Source organism: Pelodiscus sinensis, chromosome 21 (genome assembly GCF_049634645.1).
Source record: "Pelodiscus sinensis isolate JC-2024 chromosome 21, ASM4963464v1, whole genome shotgun sequence".
NCBI lineage: Eukaryota > Metazoa > Chordata > Testudines > Trionychidae > Pelodiscus > Pelodiscus sinensis.
In genome coordinates, this window is record NC_134731.1 from 125,669 (window position 1) to 144,877 (window position 19,209).

Sequence of the window (19,209 nt, forward strand, 5' to 3'; positions counted from 1 at the left end):
CAGCTACTTAGGGGTAGGAGGAAGTAGTACCTGGCTGTGGCATCTGGCAGGGCTGAGGCTACCCCTCTGATGCGGCCAAGTGAGAGTGGTCAGCGTTCCCAAGCAGATTCTCTGGCCACCTGCTTATTTTTCTTTTCCTGCTTTTTGCTTCTGCCTGGGGTTGTTTCATTGAAGCACCTTCCCTGCAGCTCTAAGGCCTCTCTAGCATCAGTCACTGGGATGTGTGGACATGCCAGGTAACGTGTCCTCTGTGCCCTATGCTCAGCCACTGCCTTTTCTGCCACCAAGCCACTTAATGGGATGCTGCTCCAAGGCGTGTGTGATGATGGGAGCTATGTTCAGTGGGTAGCAGGAGGCCATCATCACTGTCTTGGTGCAATGAGATACTATGTTGTCAGTCTTGCACATGCACCATTTGGGGAATTGAGTCCCTCTGAAGAAATAGGAGGAAAACCGCATACGCTCAAGGGTTGGCAGTCCCCTAGGGCTGACAGTGTCTGCTGGTGAGATGGAGTAGGAATAAGTAGTTCCCTTCCTTGGGACGGGCAGCCAGCGACGTGTCCTCCTCCTCCACTTGCAGCTGTGTCTTGGCTGCATGGGGTGCAGAAGCCGTGCCCTGCTTCGCTTCACAATGTGTGTGCGCTTCGTGGAACTGCCATTGTAAAACCGGCTTATCGTTTCTCTGCCAAATCTGGTTGGCACCAACCTTGGTTGTTCTAGGGGTTTTCCAAATCCAGGCAGGCTTCTCACCTGAGAGCAGCTCTGGTGTGCAGAGTAGCATTAGAGACACAAGTGAATGCTGCCTCTCTTGCTGCTGGCTCACATGCCAGCCTTGGGCTTTCCTGCACAGCCCCCTTTTCTAGCATCTTCTACACAGGGTGAACTCTGGCTCACAAGTGCTTTGTGCTTCTCCCTTCCTTATGCCAGAGTTAGCCAGTGACTGAGGCTGAACTGCTATTGTCCTGCAGGTCTCCTCAGTGCTGACCAAACCAACCATGTGGTGGCTCTGTAGTCGTAAACATTCACTGGGGATTGAGATCCCCAAACTTATCTCATTTGTGATCTGTGCAGGGTTTTAATAACTCGGGCCCTGAGGGGTGACACTTGTGTGGACCGGTGGGTGCCATAGGATTGGGGCTGGAAGGGGCACCAGACACCCTTCGTTCAGGTCAGGGTCTTGTTTTGCTTCCCTTCTCTCAGCATTCGTGTTGTTAGATATGACTTGACAGCAAGGTCTGTGTGTGACTGCTGCTCATGCTCTGCTTGCATTTCCTAAGTAAGGCAGAAAGCCATTCTGCAGTGCTCCCCTGCTCCTGAAGGAAGGGGAAGTATTGCAAAAGCCACTGAACTTCTCTTTTGGTGACTGATTTATTTGCTAATCTGTAAAGGAAGTGAGGGGCTTGCAGCTGACCATTTGGTGATCGGTGGGCTGCCTTAGCAAAGGCTTACAGAATTGTCTTGCATGTTAGATTGGAGACTCTTATCGGTTACTTTGATACTGAGCAGTCGCCTCCTTCTGTGTGTTATCTTACCTGCATTTATTTCTAACCTATTATAATTTTGTGGCTTTGAGCTTAACTACTTCTTATGAAACCTGCAGCGCTTGTATAAGGTATTGTAGAGAAAGGAGCTTGCAAATTCTGCTGGTGACAGCCTTGGGATCTGTAAGCCTCACAAGCTGACAAGGTCAGGATTTATCCTCTTTCAGAAAGAAAGCTGGGAATTTAGTTGCAAACACCTCCTAATGCAATGTTAAGTGTGTACAGTTAGAATGGAAATATAGTGAGCAGCGTTAGCCCAGCTATGCTGCACATGTGTACTGGTTGATTTTTTTTCTTGTTAAATGTACAGCTCAATATATTGGGGTCATATAACGTCTTCCACAAAATGTAGGTCCTGAAACGTGGCCAAGTTCTCAGTGCTGCTGGGGCCTTAACACTTTTCTTGTTATCTGCAACCTTAGGGCTGTAGTGTATAGTGTTTTTGCTGTGTGTGCATATGCAAGTGCTTGGAGTTGTGATCTGTTTCCCTAGGGCTTTGTGTGAAAAGGGCCATCTTCTGATAAACAGCTGTGGCCGCCTGGCGTATCAACACTGATGAAGGAATGAAAACCCAGGGAAGTGCCACTGCTGACACAGGACTGTGTTGTCATGGGGGTGGGAGAGAGAGTTCCCTCTTTAGGCTTAGACAAAAGGTGTTCAGTGCAGAGGAGCATGAATTAGGTCCTCTGTTCTATTCCAAATAACGGACCATACCAGAGAGGGGTGGGATACACGGACAGTTGGGGCGCACTGAAACAGCTGACTAGATAGTTGGAGTCTGAAGTTTGTGAGGAGCTCTGCGAAGAGTTCCTGGATTTCGGCTCTTCCTGCCTGACAAGATGGGACTCTGTTCTAGAGACCCTGATGCTAGGTGGATTACGGTCGAAGAGAATCACAGAATCCTAGAGCTGGAAGAGGCCTCAGGAGTCATTGAGTCCAGCCCCCTGCCCAAAGCAGGACCAACCCAGCCAGGGCTTGGTCAAGCTGAGACTTAAACACCTCTAGAGATGGAGATTCCACCCCCTCCCTAGGGAACCCATCCCAGTGCTTCCCCACCCGCCTAGTGAAATCATTTATCCTAATATCCAACCTAGACCTCCCCCACGTAATTTGAGCCCATTGCTCCTCGTTCAGTCATCCATCACTACTGAGTACAGCCTCTCTCCATCGTCTCTGGAACCTCCCTTCAGGAAGTTGAAGGCTGCTCTCAAATCCCCCCTCACTCTTCGCTTCTGCAGACTAAACAAACCCAGATCCCTCAGCCTCTCCTCATAAGTCGTGTGCTTCGGCCCCCTAAACATTTTTGTTGCCCTCCACTGGACCCTCTCCAGTGCGTCCACATCCTTTCTATAGTGGGCGGGGAGGGAGGGGGGCAAGAACTGGACAGAATACTCCAGGTGTGGCCTCACCAGAGCCAAATAAAAGGGAATAATCACTTCTCTAGATCTGCTGCCAGTGCTTCTCCTAATGCACCCCAATATTCCATTCGCTTTCTTGGCTACAAGGGCACACTGTTGACTCCTATCCAGCTTCTCATCCACTGTAACCCCCAGGTCCTTTTCTGCAGAACTGCTACTTAGCCATTCAGTCCCCAGCCTGTAACCATACTTGGGATTCTTCTGTCTCAAGTGCAGGACTCTACACTTGTCCTTGTTAAACCTCATCAGATTTCTTTTGGCCCAGTCCTCTAATCTGTCTAGGTCACTCTGGACCGTATCCCTGCCCCCCAACATATCTACCTCTCCCCCTACCTTAGTGTCATCTGCAAACTTGCTGAGGGTGCAATCCATCCCCTCAGCCAGGTCATTAGTAAAGATGTTGAACAAAACCAGCCATAGAACCAGTCCTTGGGGCACTTTGCTAGAAACCAACTGCCAACCTGACATCAAGCCATTAATCACTACCCATTGGACCCGACAGTCTAGCCAGCTTTTTATTCACATTACAGTCCATTTATCCAATCCATACTTCCTTAATTTGCTGGCAAGAATATTGTGGGAGACCATATCAAAAACTTTGCTCACATCCACTGACTTTCCCATATCTATGGAGCCAGTTACCTCCTCATAGAAGCTAATCATATTGGTTAGGCATGACTTGCCCTTGGTGAATCTATGTTGACTATTCCTGATCACTTTTCCTTCTTCCAAGTGCTTCAAAATAGATTCCTTGAGGAGCCCCTCCATGATTTTTCCAGGGACTAAGGTAACTGGTCTGACTGGTCTGTAGTTCCCTGGATTGTCTTCCTTCCCTTTTTAAATGATGGGCACTGCATTTGCCTTTTTCCAGTTATCCAGGATCTCTCCTGATCTCCATGAGTTTTCAAAGATAATGACCAAAGGTTCTGCAATGACATTTGCTAACTCCCTCAGTACCCACAGATGCATTAAATCTGGGCCCATGGATTTGTGTATCTCTAGCTTTTCTAAATAGTTCCTAACCTGTTCTTTCTCCACCGAGAGCTGCCCACCTCCTTCCCATATTGTGTTGCCTAGTGCAGGAGTCTGGGAACTGCCCTCGTCTATGAAGACAGAGGCAAAGAAAGCATTGAGTACTTCAGCTTTTCCCACATCATCCGTCACTGTGTTACCTCCCTCCTCCAGTAAGGGCCCTACACCTTTTCTGATCACCTCTTATTGCTAACATGACTGTAGAAACCTTTCTTGTTACCCTTCACATCCCTTGCTAGCTGCAATTCCAGTTGTGCTTTTGCCTTCCTGATTACTCCCCTGCATTCTTGAACAATATATTTATACTCCTCCATAGTCATCTGCCCAACTTTTGTGTTTAAGCTCACCAAGGATGTCTCCGGTAAGCCAATCTGGTCACCTACCATATTTGATTTTCTTACTGCGCATTGGGATGGCTTCTTCTTGTGCCTTTAATAAAGCTTCCTTAAAATACTGCCAGCTTTCCTGGACTCCTTTCCCCTTCATGTTAGTTAGCATCCTAGGGAATCCTGCCCATTAGCTCTCTGAGGGAGTCATTCTGCTTTTCTGAAGTCCGGGGTATGTGTTTTGCTGCTCTCCTTTCTTCCTTTTGTAAGGATCCTGAAATCTACCATCTCATGATCACTGCTTCCCAGGTTGCCACCCACATCTACTTCCCCTACTAGTTCCTCCTTGTTTGTGAGCACCAGGTCAAGCTGAGCATGGCCCCTGGTTGGTTCCTTCAGCACTTGTACCAAGAAGTTATCCCCAACATTCTCCAAAAACTTCCTGGATTGTCTGTGTACTGGTCTCCAAACAGATGTCAGTGTGATTAAAGTCCCCCATGAGAACCAGGGCCTGTGATCTGGAAGCTTCTCTCAGTTGTCCGAAGAAAGCTTCATCTACCTCATCCACCTGATCCGGCGGTCTATAGCAGACACCAACCACAACATCACCCCTGTTGCTTCCACCTCTAAACTTAACCCATAGACTCTCAACAGGCTTTTCTCCCTCTATATACTGGAGCTCTGAGCAATAATACTGCTCTCTCACATACAGTGCAACTCTTCCTCTTTTTCTCCCCCACCTGTCCTTCCTGAACAGTTTATGCCCTTCCATGACCGTGATGTGAGTCATCCCAATAAGTCTCCGATATTCTAATCAAATCACAGTTCTTTGACTGGGCCAAGGCTTCTAATTCTTCCTGTTTGTTTCCCAGGCTTCTTGCATTTGTGTACAAACTCCTTAGATAACCATTTGATTACCCTACCTTCCCCATTCCAGTCAAGGGTTCCTCTTTTGTTGCTCCTTCCTCCTTGTGTTTCTTCCCGGTATCTGACTTCCCCGCTTAGGTCACCGTTCCCCAACAAACCTAGTTTAAAGCCTCTGGTTGCCAGTGTTTCTGCACTGTCTTTCCAGGCCCCTCATGGGTGGGCTTTGGAGCAGCAAAGTTGTGAATGAGAAATATTTCTGTTTTACCTAAATTAGTATACAACTTATTTCTTTTATAAAACCTCCATGTGGGGAAGCCTAGCCTGCTGGAGACTGTCCCTTTCCTTTCATCCCTTGTTTGGGGCTTTCGTGCTGGCTCAGCACCAAGCCCCTTCTTGCCCTGAGACGAGGGGCTTTGGGATGCGAGTACTTCGTTCTGCTCACTGAAGGAATGGCTCTTCCCTCCCGCCAGGCCAGGCCCTTGCTTCAACCATGCTGAGGGTTTGAGCTTAGGGATGTAAAACGTTGGTTAAAAATGTAGCTGTGTAGCTGGTCAAAATCCTAGTGGTTACATGGGCTTTGAAGTATAAAGTTGGCTGGCTGAAGCAGCCTCTGCCTTTGCTGGGCTCCAAGAGGCTGGAGCAGTCCCCTGCCTGGGGCGGACGGGGAACTGCTCCAGTCCTTACTGGTTAATCGTTTACATCCCTAGTTGAGCTGTCATTCTGGTGAGGATGACAGCACTGCTGGCCCCTGGGCTGCCTATGTTTCTACACCATGGCCTTGTACTCTGAGCATGGTTCTAGCTGGGGTCCTTTGGCCTTAGCTTGTGGGCAGTGCTCAGCAGTGAGACTGCAGGTGTTTCTCTGACTGTGTCTATAAATGGAAGCAGAATCAAAGACTGACCAGAATGTGATGGAGCTGGTAGATGTGACTATAGGTAGCTGAGATTCAGCACCTACGGGCTGGGTGGCAGACGGCAGGCCAGATGCAGCACAGTGTTCTGCAAAGTTGCCTGGGGCCACTTCTCCCCCTTGACTGTGAAGGTGCAGCCACCTTGTGAATATGGAGAAGACCGGGTTAGAGCCTGGAGTCTCCAGTTGTACCTTTATGGAGAGGAGGCTGGTGTTCATCTGCTTTGTCATAGGCTAGTTAGAGATGACTGCCTTCTGGCACCCAACTCATCTGCTTGCAGGACGTGGCTTCTACTGGTGTGTGGGAATATTTATGTGTAGAGCAGGTCTGTGGGTTGGGTAGGGTCTCACCAATAGTTTACAGGAGGTGCTGGTTTCCTTCCCTGCCAACACTGGGTTTTTCAATGTCCGAGACACAGATTGCTCAGCCTTCTGCACGTAGCTCAGCTCTGCTCTTTGGGATGAGCCACTGACACTGTTACTATAGCAACCACTGCTGCCACGGATGGGGATAACTGTTGCTAGGTGCTAGCTGGGGAAGAATTCTGCAGAAGAAAAATGGCTAATTATTAACTTGTGGACCAACGTGACCTGCCCAGATGCAACCCTTTCCTCCCCCCCCCCCCCCCCCCACCACATTGTGACTGTTACCATGTAGTTCACTTGTCTGGAGCATGTGGTCTGATCATGTTGCTGACAGTGGCTCTGACACCTCTCAGAAGTGGCTGCCCCTGAGTGCCCAGTTGCCTCATCATGGCCTTTGATAGCGGGCAGCAGCCTCTGGAAGTGATACTGTGTGCTTGTGCGTTACAAATTAACTTATGTATTACCTAGAGCAGCGGTTCCCAACCTTTTCCAGATGGGGACCCATTTTGACAATTCAGGAAGACTTGGTGCCCCAGGGCAATTCAAAAAATGTGTGAATGGCTCCTTAAGAGCCTCCTGGGGAGATACCTGGCAACCCTTTTGAAATGTAATGGTGACCCATAGGTTGGGAAACCCTGACCTAGAGCCTTCCAGTCAGATCAGACTAGCAGTTTGACCTGGCCCTGCGTTGTGCCTTAACCTGCACGTATCTTCACATGACACCATCTCCCTACACGTGATCAGGGTTTTCTTGTTGAAGTCACGTGATGAATCCAAAACTGGTCATCTGAAGAAGTGGGCTGTGCTCTCGAAAGCTCATGATTCCATCTTCATGTTTAGTTAGTCTATAAAGAGCTACCAGATCAGTTCTCAAACTAAATGTTCATGGTCGTAACCAGACACATGTCTTAATCTCTATTCTAGAGTGCTGGGGTCTGGTTCCTGTGATTGCAGATCGCAGCCTGAGGGCTTTGCGGTCTGCTTCCTGGTACAGTTCATTGTGCAGAGAACACAGGGTATCTTTTTCTCTGTCGTGCTAGTCACGTGCAGAGTTTAGGACACATTCTTATTGTACTGGGGCAGCCCTGAATCACACTGAGGTATCTTTCTAAGGGTTTCTATACCCAACACCATAGTTACCATAAGCCCTTCATTTGTGCTCCCTTTAAGGCATGCTCTTCCTATCTGGAACTTAGGGTAATTCCCTCACACGTGTTAGGCTTGGGATACACTACGCTGAAGGTTGAACCTCTCTAGTCCGGCATCCTTGGGACCTGACGGGTGCCGAACCAGAAAATTTGCCAAATCACAATATTGTCTAGCAGCATTACGAACACTTCCACTGCTTACTGGGCTCTTAGAAGACATTTAGAGGTAAATTAGAATTAAATAACAGCACAGAACATTGAGGCTATGTCTGTACTGTCTCCATTTTATGCAAAAAATATGCCAGTGAGGCGAAGTGTGGAATATCACCACACCTCATTTGAATAATTAATGAGGTTCCGTTTTTGTGCAAAAAACCCCTCTTCTGCAAGAGCCGTTCTTCCTTAAAAAATGCAGAAGAACAGCTCTTGAGCAAGAGGGGGGTTTTGCGCAAAAGGGAGCCGTGTAAACAGCTCCTTTTTGCAAAAAAGCCTCTTGCGCAAAAATGGAGCCTCATTAATTATGCACATGAGATGCAGCGATAGTCCATGCTTCACCTCATTTGCATATTTCTTGCTCAAGAGGCTATAGTGTATAGCCTAAGACCCATAAAAAAAACTTTATAGAACTGTAGGAAATTTGGTCAAACCCATGATAAGTGGACATCAGGCTAACTCAAATCATGCTAGAGCAGAAAGTGCTGGACTAGAGAGGTTCAGTCTGTACAAACATATGTCAGGATAACTGCATCCACAGCCCTCTGTGAGGTTGTTACACTGGACCAAAGCAGGTGCAGAAGGTGGAATGTCTTCTCCGTTGAAATAGATTTTTGCCTGTCCAGGAGGTACAGTATTTAATGTCAACAGGAGGGGCTCTCCCAGCTGCATAGATATAATCTCCCCTGTGCACTAGAGCGGTGCAGCTGCGCCACTGAAAGTGTAGACAAGCCCTTATTTGAATTGACACTTCCTACGCCCTTGGAAGGTGGGTCTGATCCCAAGTTTAGGGATGAGGAATCGGGCACAGGCATTAAGTGATTGACAAAGCCCTGGCAGGGATGATTTAGTTGGGATTGGTCCTGCTTTGAGCAGGGGGTTGGACTCAGTGACCTCCTGAGGCCTCTTCCAACTCTATGGTTCTAGGGCCCTAGCCTTGGGTCAGTCTGGGACTTAAAGACCTCCAGGGATGGCATTTCTACCACCTCCCTAGGTAACCCATCCCAGAGCTTCACCATCCTCCTAGGGAAATAGCTTGTCCTAATATCCACCTAGACCTCCCTTGCTGTGACTTGAGCCCATTGCTCCTCGTTCTGCCACCCGTCACTACTGAGAACAGCCTCTCTCCATCCTCTTTGGAACTTCCCTTCAGGTAGCTGAAGGCTGCTATCAAAGCCCCTTCACTCTTCGCTTCTGTAGATTAAATAAGCCCAAATCCCTCCGCCTCTCCTAAGTCATTTGCGCCAGCACCATAATAATTTTGGTTGCTCTCTGCTGGACTTTCTTCAATGCGTCCACATCCCTTCTATAATGGGGTGCCCAGAATTGAATGCAATACTCCAGATGTGGCTTCACTAATGCCGAATAAAGGGAAATAATCACTTATCTAGGTCTCCTACTAATGGACCCAGTATGCCATTAGCCTTCTTGGCTACAAGGGCACATTGTTGATTCATAAAATACCAAATTCATAGTCCATTTTGGTTAATTTCACAGTTGGGGATTTTAAAAATAATAAATGTCATTATTTCAGCTATTCAAATCTGAAATTTTTCTGAAACTTTGGAATGGGGAGAACATCACAAGGTTGTTGTAGAGGGATTGTACTGCTACTCTTACTCCTCTGCTGCTGCTTGCAGGGTGCTGCTTTCAAAGCTGGGCATCCAGCTACTGCTCTGTGGCCTCCATCCTCCCATCTCTGATGGCAGCATAGAAATAACCATTTGACTCCCCACAGCTCCCTTTCGGATCAGGAACTCCAATTTGAGGAACACTGGACTCCACCGTGAAATCTGTGTCATAGAGTAAAACCACACAAAAACTCAAATTTCACAGTCCATGATGAGTTTTGCATGGCTGTGAATTTGGTAAGACCATAGTCCAAAGCATGGTAATTAGTGGCAGAGGATGAGATGGTATTAGAATTCAGGAGTTCTGATTCCAGTGGTTCCCAAACTTCTCCTGCAGTTCTCCCCCTTACCACGCACACATGTAATAAATCTGTCCTCACCCCACTCCATTACTGCATAGCTGGTTCAGCAGAGATGCGTGGGCTGAAGGCAGAGCTGGGAATGGAGAAGGAATTGGAGCTCTGAGGGGATGAGGGTAAAGCTGCTGATAGAGGTAGAACAGAGGGGAGCTAGAATTGCACCTGGGGTCAGAGCTGGGCAGAATGGAGCTGAACAAGGGGTAGAGCAAGGTTGGGGTGGTCCCTCCCCTATCCTGTGGGGGCTGACCTTGGCCCCTCCACATGGTCCCAGGTTGAGAAGTACTGCTGTAGTGCAAGTGTCTCTGAAATGCCAGGCACACTGTTCTTCGTTTATGTATTTGGTGATGTAAAAATGTGTTTAGCGGTTACATGGTTCTATTTTTAAAGATCATAGTGGTTACACACACTGCAGTATAAAGTGTATTTCGTGGCCCAAATTAATTTTAATGCTGCCACCATAAGATAAGTTTTCACAGCTGCTTTTAATCTGTGCCTCTAACATGGAGAGTACCCAGAAGGAACCATTGATCTCTGTCCCACCCTGCACAAAGGTAAAACCTGGTGGGAGGGAACTGGAATTGGTCCCAAAACAAGGCAGGACCAGGGTTGGAAAGAGTGGTATTCATCCAGAAGAACTGAGCAGGGATTGAGTCAGGAAAGGGCACCATTAGCAGCCCACCTCTAGTTAAAAATTAGGGATGTAAAAATTGATTTAAAAATGTAATGGTGTAACTGCTAAAATCATAGTGGTTACACACGTTGCAGGCTCTGCAATAGAAAGCTTCAGTAATCTGTACTGCAGAGCCCACAGCAAAGCTTCCCCAGAACAGGGCCGGCAGCCTTAGCGGCCCCTGTGGGCCTCGCTCCTCGGGGAGCCAGCATGTGGATTGCAGCAGCAGAGAGGGAGCTGGGCTGGGCCCACTACAGTCAGGTGCAGGCGGGGAACTGCTCCAGCACCTGCTGGTTAACCAGGTGATCATTTACATCCCTATCAAAAATAGCTGTGGGCAGGTTGCTAGGGTTGCCAGGTGTCTGGTATTGACCCAGACAGTCTGGTATTTTCGCCTCCTGTCTGGTTTAAAAAAAAAAAATCAGAAAATACCGGACACCTAAAATGTCTGGTATTTTCTGACGGTTTTTTCCCTGCCAGGAGGCGAAAATACTGAACAGGTGGCAACCCTACACATGCTCAGCAACTGGCCCCAGCCTCTTCCCCCACCTCTCCCCTGGACCCTCCGCTTACCTGGTTCCGCAGGGAAGCTGCCTTCTGGCTCTGATCAAGAAAACAAGATGGCCACTGGCGAAAAGCCTAAAGACTCTTCTTAAAGGGGCCATGCTGTTTTAATGCTGTGCTGGGTTTTTTTGGTTGTTTGTTCCCCCTCCCCCCCCCTTTTTCCCCTCAACAACTTTGGTCTCCCCCCCCCCCCCCTCAACAGGATTTTTTCCCCAGTGTGGGTGTGTGGTTGTGGGGAGTTTTTTTGGTGTTGGTTTTTTTTTTTTTTTTTTTTTTTTTTTTTTGCTGGAGGCGGGGGGTGTTTGGTATTTATGGTTGAACCATCTGGCAACCCTACAGGTTGCTATTATATGCTTTGGTGAAAAGATGATACAATTCCCCCCTCCCCCCAGCCTAGTGTAAATGGAGGAGGCGGCGGCAGCATTGTGTCCTAGGGTTCTGGTTCTGTTTGGGTGAAGTCGGCGTAGTGCCTGCAAAGCAGCTTACCGTTTGCAGCCTGCCAGAGGGCGTGTTTAAAAAAACAAAGCACAACTTCTTAAATTGACACAGTCAGAGCTTGTTCGAATGTTGGCTGCTCTTCAGTGCCCTGGATGAAAGTGGATCCAGAAGGTGCAGGGTTAGGGTCAGGGCATGGTGAGGACTCTTCCATGCCTTGGGAGAAGGTATTTTTCCATCTTTTCATCTTTCTGTTTGGATCAGCATGGAGCACTGCAAGCTGGGAATTGTGGCCCCTATAAGCGGTAACGTTCTACTATCAAGAAGGGGTTTTGGGGGGTGCCTTTGTCCCCCCTTTCTGCTGGTTGTGGTCCCAGAGACCAGGCTGAGGTCCAAGCCAGTGCCACGCACCCTTTCCTTACTGAATTTTCTTTCCTTCCACAGATTATTTATGCACTCCTGAAGAAAACGTGTACAAAATAGATTTCACCAGGTTTAAAATCCGAGACATGGAGTCTGGCACGGTACTGTTTGAAATCACGAAACCACCTGCCTCGGGTGAGTGCAGAGAATGTTGTCACCAATAAACAAATACCACTTCACACGTCCCTTCTTAATAAAAAACATTTGCCTTTCTCCAGCACCTTTCACACCAAGCACTTTCCAACAGCAAGGGGATACTGTCAGCATGAAATTGGTGTTCCCTCTAATATTTTATGTTCACATGCAGAATGAATTGTATGTGCACCAATATGGAGATGAGATGCTACATGTCCCCTCCATATGGGTGCATGTAACAAAATTCATTCGGCACAGGGATGACCAGTAGCAGGGACGGGGCTGAGGGCTTTGGAGTGTGGGAAAGAGTTCTGGGTTGTGGTGCAGGGGGACTAAGGGCTCTGGAGGGGAATGTAGGCTCTGGGGTGGGATTGTGGATGAGGAGTTTGGGGCAAAGGAGGGGTCATAGAATAATAGGACTGGAAGGGACCTCAAGAGGTCATCGAGTCCAGCCCCCCGCCCTCAAGGCAGGACCAAGCTCCACCTACACCATCCCTGACAGATGTCTATCTAACCTGTTCTTAAATATCTCCAGAGAGGGAGATTCCACCACCTCCCTTGGCAATTTATTCCAATATTTGACCACCCTAACAGTTAGGAATTTTTTCCTAATGTCCAATCTAAACCTCCCCTGCTGCACTTTAAGCCCATTACTCCTTGTCCTGTCCTCAGAAACCAAGAGGAACAAATGGCTGAGATGAGGGGCTTCAACTACAGGCTCCCCCGGAGAGAGGCCTCCCCTCAGTCCTCTCACCACAGCAGCTGTGGGCCAGGTGAGAGGTGCCTCACTGCCAGCCATGGCAACCCTGGTGGGGCAGAATTGGGCTTGGGGAGGGACGCGCCTCTCCTGGCTGTGGAAATCTGTGCTGCGGCTGGCAGGGGTAGAAGGTGCCTCTCCCTGGGCTGCGGCAGCTTTGTGCTGGCAGAGACGCAGCTCTCTTTGTGGCAGCCTTGAACTCCTTTGAGTGGCTTGTTACGAAGTTGCATGGCCACACAGCTCGAGGGGACCTAGCCTGAAGTCTAGTCACTTTAAAAACAATGGGTTGGACCTCGCCGGTCCAGCACCCAGGGCCTGGCTGACCCGAACAAGGGGATTTGCCGGACCAGGGAAGGTCCCTCCCCTCATGGCTCATGTTGCCACTGGGCTAGGGCTCCAGCCTGCCCCCACTGCTGCCAGTGGCCCCTGTCCCCCGCCCCGGGGCGCTTTAGATGCGGCCTGCTGTGCTGTTGCTGTGCAGCTGCCTGGCTCCATGGCTGGGGCTGGAGCTCCACAGCCCAGGCAGAAGGATGAGGCCAGAGCTCCATGGCTGCTGCCAGGCTAGAGCTTCCTGCTCTCTGGGGTCAGAGAGCTCTGCTGGGGCTGGAACTTCCTGTCAGGCCATCTCCCCCCATCTGCTCCTGGGGACAGCGCTGCCAGGCACAGGTGTGTGCGTGGCACCAATGGAAGCCCAGGCTGCTCCAGGCCCCTCTCCTGCCCATTGGATCCCAGTGTGGCCAGACACATCCCTTCCCAGCTTGTCCGTGGGACAGGCAGGAAGCATGGGCCCCTGTCCAGGCCACACGTGGCCTTTCTCCCGGGACATCACCGTCTTCTGGCCCGGGAACTGTTGCTCTCGGCTCACTGCTGAGGGTAATGCCCCAGGGACAGCGTCTCCAGGGATGACTGACCCCCTCTCTCTATGCTCCCCAGCTGGACCAGCTGTGACTATGGGGCAATCACTAGCAGATGAGCCAGCTGAGGCCTAATCAATGCAGAGTCGAGCGGCAGAATGGCTTCTCGTGTCTTGCTTGCAACACACCTGTTAACGCTTCCCAGAACCATGTTAGCTTTTTTTGCAACAGAGTCACACTGTTGACTCATGTTTAACTTGTCATCCACTATGCCCCCAAGTCCATTTCAGCAATACTCCTTCCTAGACAGTCGCTTCCCATTCTGTGTGTGTGAAACGGATTGTTCCTTCCTAAGTGGAGCACTTTGCATTTGTTCTGATTAAACTTCATGCTATTTGCCTCGGACCATTTATCTAGTTTGTCCAGATCATTTTGAATTTTGATTCTATCCTCCAGATCACTTACAACCTTTCTCAACTTGGTATCATCTGCCAGTTTAATAAGAGTACTCTCTATGCCATCATCTAAAACATTAATGAAGCTATTGAACAGAACCAGCCCCCAAACAGTTCCCTGCAGAACCCCACTTATGCCCTTCCAGCATGATTGTGAATTGTTAATAACTACTCTCGGAGAACGGTTATCCAGCCAGTAATGCACCCACCTTAAAGTAGTCCTATCTAAGTTGTATTTGCCTAGTTTATTGATAAGATCATGCAAGACCATATCAAATGCCTTACTACAGTCTAGGTATGCCACATCCACCGCTTTTCCCTTATCCACAAGACTTGATATCCTATCAAAGAAAGCTATCGGATTGGTTTGACATGATTTGTTCTTTACAAATCCATGCTGGCTGTTACCTATCACCTTATTTTCTTCCAGATGTTTGCAAATGTATTCCTTAATTACTTGCTCCATTATCTTCCCTGGCACAGAAGTTAAGATGACTGCTCTGTAGTGTCTGGGGTTGTTCTTATTTCCCTTTTTTATAGATGGGTACTATATTTTTCCTTTTCCAGTCTTCTGGAATCTCTCCCGACTTCCATGATTTTTCAAAGATTTTTAACTTGTTTTATTTTAACTTCTAAACCTACCCCATTTCCACTAGCATTCGCTCTGTTAGGCATACCGTCACCATTCATCATCTTGACGAAAACCAAAACAAAGAAGTCAGTAAGCACCTCTGCCATTTCCCAGTTTCCTGTTATTGTTTCTCCCCCTTCACTGAGCAGTGGGCCTACCTTGTCCTTGGTCTTCCTCTTGCTTCAAATATGCTTGTAGAACATCTTGTTACCCTCTATGCCTCTAAGCTAAGCTTAACTCTTTTTGTACCTTTGCCTTTCTAATCTTGCCCCTGTAAACCTGTGGTTTGCTTATATTTATCCTTTGTAATTTGACCTAATTTCCACTTTTTATATGACTTCTTTTTGATTTTTAGATCATATAAGATCTCCTGGTTGATCCAAGGTGGTCTCCTGCCATACACTTTATCTTTCCTATGCAGTGGAATAGTTTGTTTTTGGGCCCTTAATAATGTCCCTTTAAAAAACTGCCAACTCTCTTCAGTTGTTTTTTCTCCTCATCTTGCTTCCTATGGGACCTTACCTACCAGCTCTCTGAGTTTACTAAAATCTGCCTTCCTGAAATTGTCTCTGTTTTGCTCTATTTTCCATTCCTTGGAATCATGAAATCTGATTTCATGGTTACTTCCTGTCAAACTGCCTTCCACTTTCAAACTTTCAACCAGTTCCTCCCTATTTGTTAAAATCAAATCAAGAACAGCTTCCTCCCTAGCAGCTTTCTTAACCTTCTGAAATAAAAAAAGTTGTCTCCAATGCAGTCCAAGAACTTATTGGATAATTTGTGCCCTGCTGTGTTAGTTTCCCAACTTATGTCTGGATAGTTGAAGTCCCCCATCACCACCAAATCCTGCACTTTGGATGATTTTGTTAGTTTAAAAAATGCTTCATCTGCCTCTTCTGCCTGGGTAGGTAGTCTATAGTAGACCCCTAGGATGACATCACCCTTGTTTTTTATCCCTTTTAATCTAACCCAGAGACTCTCAACAATTCTGTCTTGTATGTCCATCTCCACCTCAGCCCAAGTGTATTCATTTTTAATATATAAGGCAACACCTCCCTTCTTTCCCTGCTTATCCTTTCTGAGCAAGCTGTACCCTTCTATACCAATATTTCAGTTGTGTATTATCCCACCAAGTCTCTGTGATACCAACGATGTCATACCTGTGTTTGATTACTAGCACTTCAAGTTCTTCCTGCTTAGTCCCCATCCTTCTTGTATTTGAATGTAGGCATTTAAGATGCTGATTTGATTTAGTTCCTCCTGTTCTGCCTTCTCCCTCCTTTATCTCTACTATTATAGTCCATGCTCCCTCCCATTTCTGACCCATCTCCCAGGTCTCCATGTTTTTCACTTACCTGTGGGCTTTGGTTACCTGCCTCTGTCAAACCTAGCTTAAAGCCCTACTCACTAGGTTAGCCAGTCTGCATTCAAATACAGGAGGAGGTCTTCCCCTCCTCGATAGATGAACCCCATCCCTGCTTAGCATTCCTTCTTAGAATAGCATCCAGTGGTCAAGGAAGCCAAAGCCTTCCTGGGACACCATCTTCTCCTGTCTCTACGTGGGCCCCTACCTTAGACAGGAAGGACTGAAGAGAACACCAGCTGTGCTCCAAACTCCTTCACCCATATGCCCAGAGCCCATCTGCTCAGGGTCACACACTGTAGTATTATTAGTGCCCACATGGATGAGTAGCATGGGGTAGTAGTCAGAGGACCAGATATTCCTCGACATAGCCTCCATAACATCTTGGATGAGGGCCCCTGGCAGGCAGCACCTCCCGAGATGACATGTTAGGATGACAGATGTGCGCCTCCGACCCCCTCAGAAGAGAGCCTCCAACCACCACTCCCTACGTTTCCTCCTAGCAGTGGTGGCAGCAGACCTCCCAGTCTTGGAAGTACTAGGCTTCTCCTCCTCAGCTGTAGGGGGTGATTCCTTATCTCCTGTATCCAGAATAGCATAATGGTTCTCCAAGACCACGGTGGGAGGGTTGGGAGCAGGAGTAGAGCACTGCCTTCTGCCAGAAGTGACCAGCTGCCAGTATCTGCCCTGAGCCAGAACCGCCATCTCCATCACCAGTGGTGTCAGCCATCTTTTTTAATGAGGTAGCATGCTCAATCTTAGCCGTCCCCACATGGATACTCTCCAGAAATTCCTCATGGATTTGGATGCTCCTCAGTTTAGCCATCTCCTACTGTAGCCCTTCCACCTGCTTCCTGAGAGACTTCACCAGCAGGCACCTTTCACACTGGATGGTTCCCCCCAGCCTGGATATCAGTAAGTGGGAATTGCAAGCCACAGTCCCTGCAAAACTGCACCAGAATCTGGATAGAGGCATGCATGGTCAGGTGGTCTGTCTGGCTACAGGTGCAGGCAGAGGTGTTACTGGTCTTTCTAACTGCCACCTCCTTTTAAACTCCCTCTCAGACTCCCCTTTCTACAGCCCCCTGTCCGCTTGTCTCCCCAGGTCACTCTGCCTCTGTTTTTTAAAGCCCTCTCACCGAGGTCAGGCCTACCCCCTCGTTACACAAGGAGGCTGATCCCAAGGTCAAGTGAGGCTGATCAAAAGTAATCAAGGGAACAAAAGATCAAACACTCCCAGTCACACAATCCCAACTGTCACAGTACCTGAAATTACCTGTAACAGAACAGAAACAAAATGCAAACAGTCGAACATACTCATTCACTCACTTGCTCCGAAGCTAGTCCGCTCTCCTGGCAGCTTGTTCAGCAATAGGATCTCTTGTGCTTCCTCTGAAACACCTTGTCTGCAGCCCCCTGTCTGCTTCTGTCTGCGTGGGACCTCAGGTTGCTAGGTGAGGTGGACTGGCTCTGGTGTGGCTATACTTCTGTTCTGCGGGAGACTGCCTAGTGACTCCAAACACTCTCAGATCCTTACTAGCACAGAAGGGCCAGAATTGGGGTGCTAACTGGGTAGCAGCATGACTTTATAGGGGGGATATCAACGTTTGCATTTGAAGAACAAATTCTTTATATTTCAGTCATATAAATAACTTGTTCTTTGAATGTAAAACTCTTGCCTACTCAAGTGGTAGAAAATGAAAGTAGCCCGTAAACCATTTCCTCAGCAACCAGTGCAGAGGGAGAGGTGTAGAAGTAGCAGGAGAGCCTATTTTCTGTGCTCTGCACTGCAGAAGCAGCGAGTCTGTGCCAGAAGTCCCACTAGGATAGAAAATAGGTGTTGGGAAATCTAGCATTTCTGGACTTTTCTGCATGTCAGCTCCAGTATGACATGATCCTCTCCTCCCTGCCAAAAATGTTACTGAATTTGATATCTTGGAAAGTAATAAGGTTATGATGTATGGCTGTAGTCGAGGATATTGCGGGTAGATGCTGTGCAAGTTTCCCATGTGCATCTTTGCTCACACACTTGCAGCACCAGTTGCCCTTCTGGTTCTGGGCCTTATTTTCCACTGTTACATCACCTGACTCCTCACCTTTAATTCTCCTGTTAGTTCAGCTGCAAGTCTCATGGAGTGAAGGTTGCCAGTCATTCCAAACTGTGTGGCTGTCTTATACTTGTGAGCCAGCTCCTGAGATACAGAGAGAGGGAACAGAAGAACGGCCAGGCTGGATCAGACCAAAGGGTCCTCTAGCCCAGTATGTTCTCTGCCAACAGTGGCCAGTGCCAGGTACTCAGTGGGAAACTGGTGGCATGGCCTCAATTGTCCAGTTCTTCTGCAAACATTATATTTGTGTAACTTCTCGGTTTCTTCCGTGTTTATAGAGCTGGAATCCAGTGTGTACATTATCCCCTTCTGCTGTGGGTGCTTTCCTCATGAAATGGCATGAGGAGGAGAGCAGAGCTGTAGAGCTAGACTTGATGGCTCTGAAGCAGCTCTACTGCCCCATGCTCGTTTGAGGAGACCCAGAGAGAGTCCCACAGCATTCTCTACTGCCCCAACTGACTTGCTGCTGCACAGTTGGATCATGCTGTGTCTCACACTACATTTTCCCTGTAGAAACAGGTGGTAAATCTGTCTTCAGTTTTCTGGAAATATTCATGGGATAGAAACTTAAGCAAATAGATTAGCTGATAGAGCATCAGTGATCTGGAACTGCTTGGGGTAGATGTGTTCTGCCTTGATAGCCTCTTCCACTGGAGGATTGCCAAGCCCTTTCCAGACCATATATAGCATAGGACCCTTAGTAGGTAAGTAAACATGAGACACTTTCTGCAGAGAATTAACTTCTCAGTGTCTGAGGCTATTTCTAAACTACATCCCTCTTTTGAAAGATGTAAATTAGGCAGATCGAAAGTGCAAATGTATGGGATATTTAAATCCCCGCTTCTTCATTTGCATAATTGCATCACAGTGTTCTTTCAAGAAAGGGTATTTCGAAAGTGAAACCATCATCTAGATGCGGTTCTTTCGGGTGGGGGTGGGGGAGAAAAACCCTTTTTCAAAAGATCCTGTACTAAGAACCCTTTCCAGATGGTGGTTTCACTTTC

At 48.0% G+C, this 19,209-nt stretch overlaps 1 protein-coding gene across 3 annotated transcripts in view; it reads left to right on the forward strand.

The window, feature by feature from the left end:
* The window catches only part of UNC119 (unc-119 lipid binding chaperone), a 46,028-nt gene that overhangs the window by 18,972 nt on the left and 7,847 nt on the right, over positions 1–19,209 (forward strand). For all 3 annotated transcript variants that reach the window (XM_025188645.2, XM_025188643.2, XM_025188644.2), the window contains exon 2: positions 11,924–12,037. In XM_025188645.2, coding sequence (XP_025044430.2) covers positions 11,924–12,037 — 114 coding nt within the window. The remainder of the gene's footprint in view (positions 1–11,923; positions 12,038–19,209) is intronic.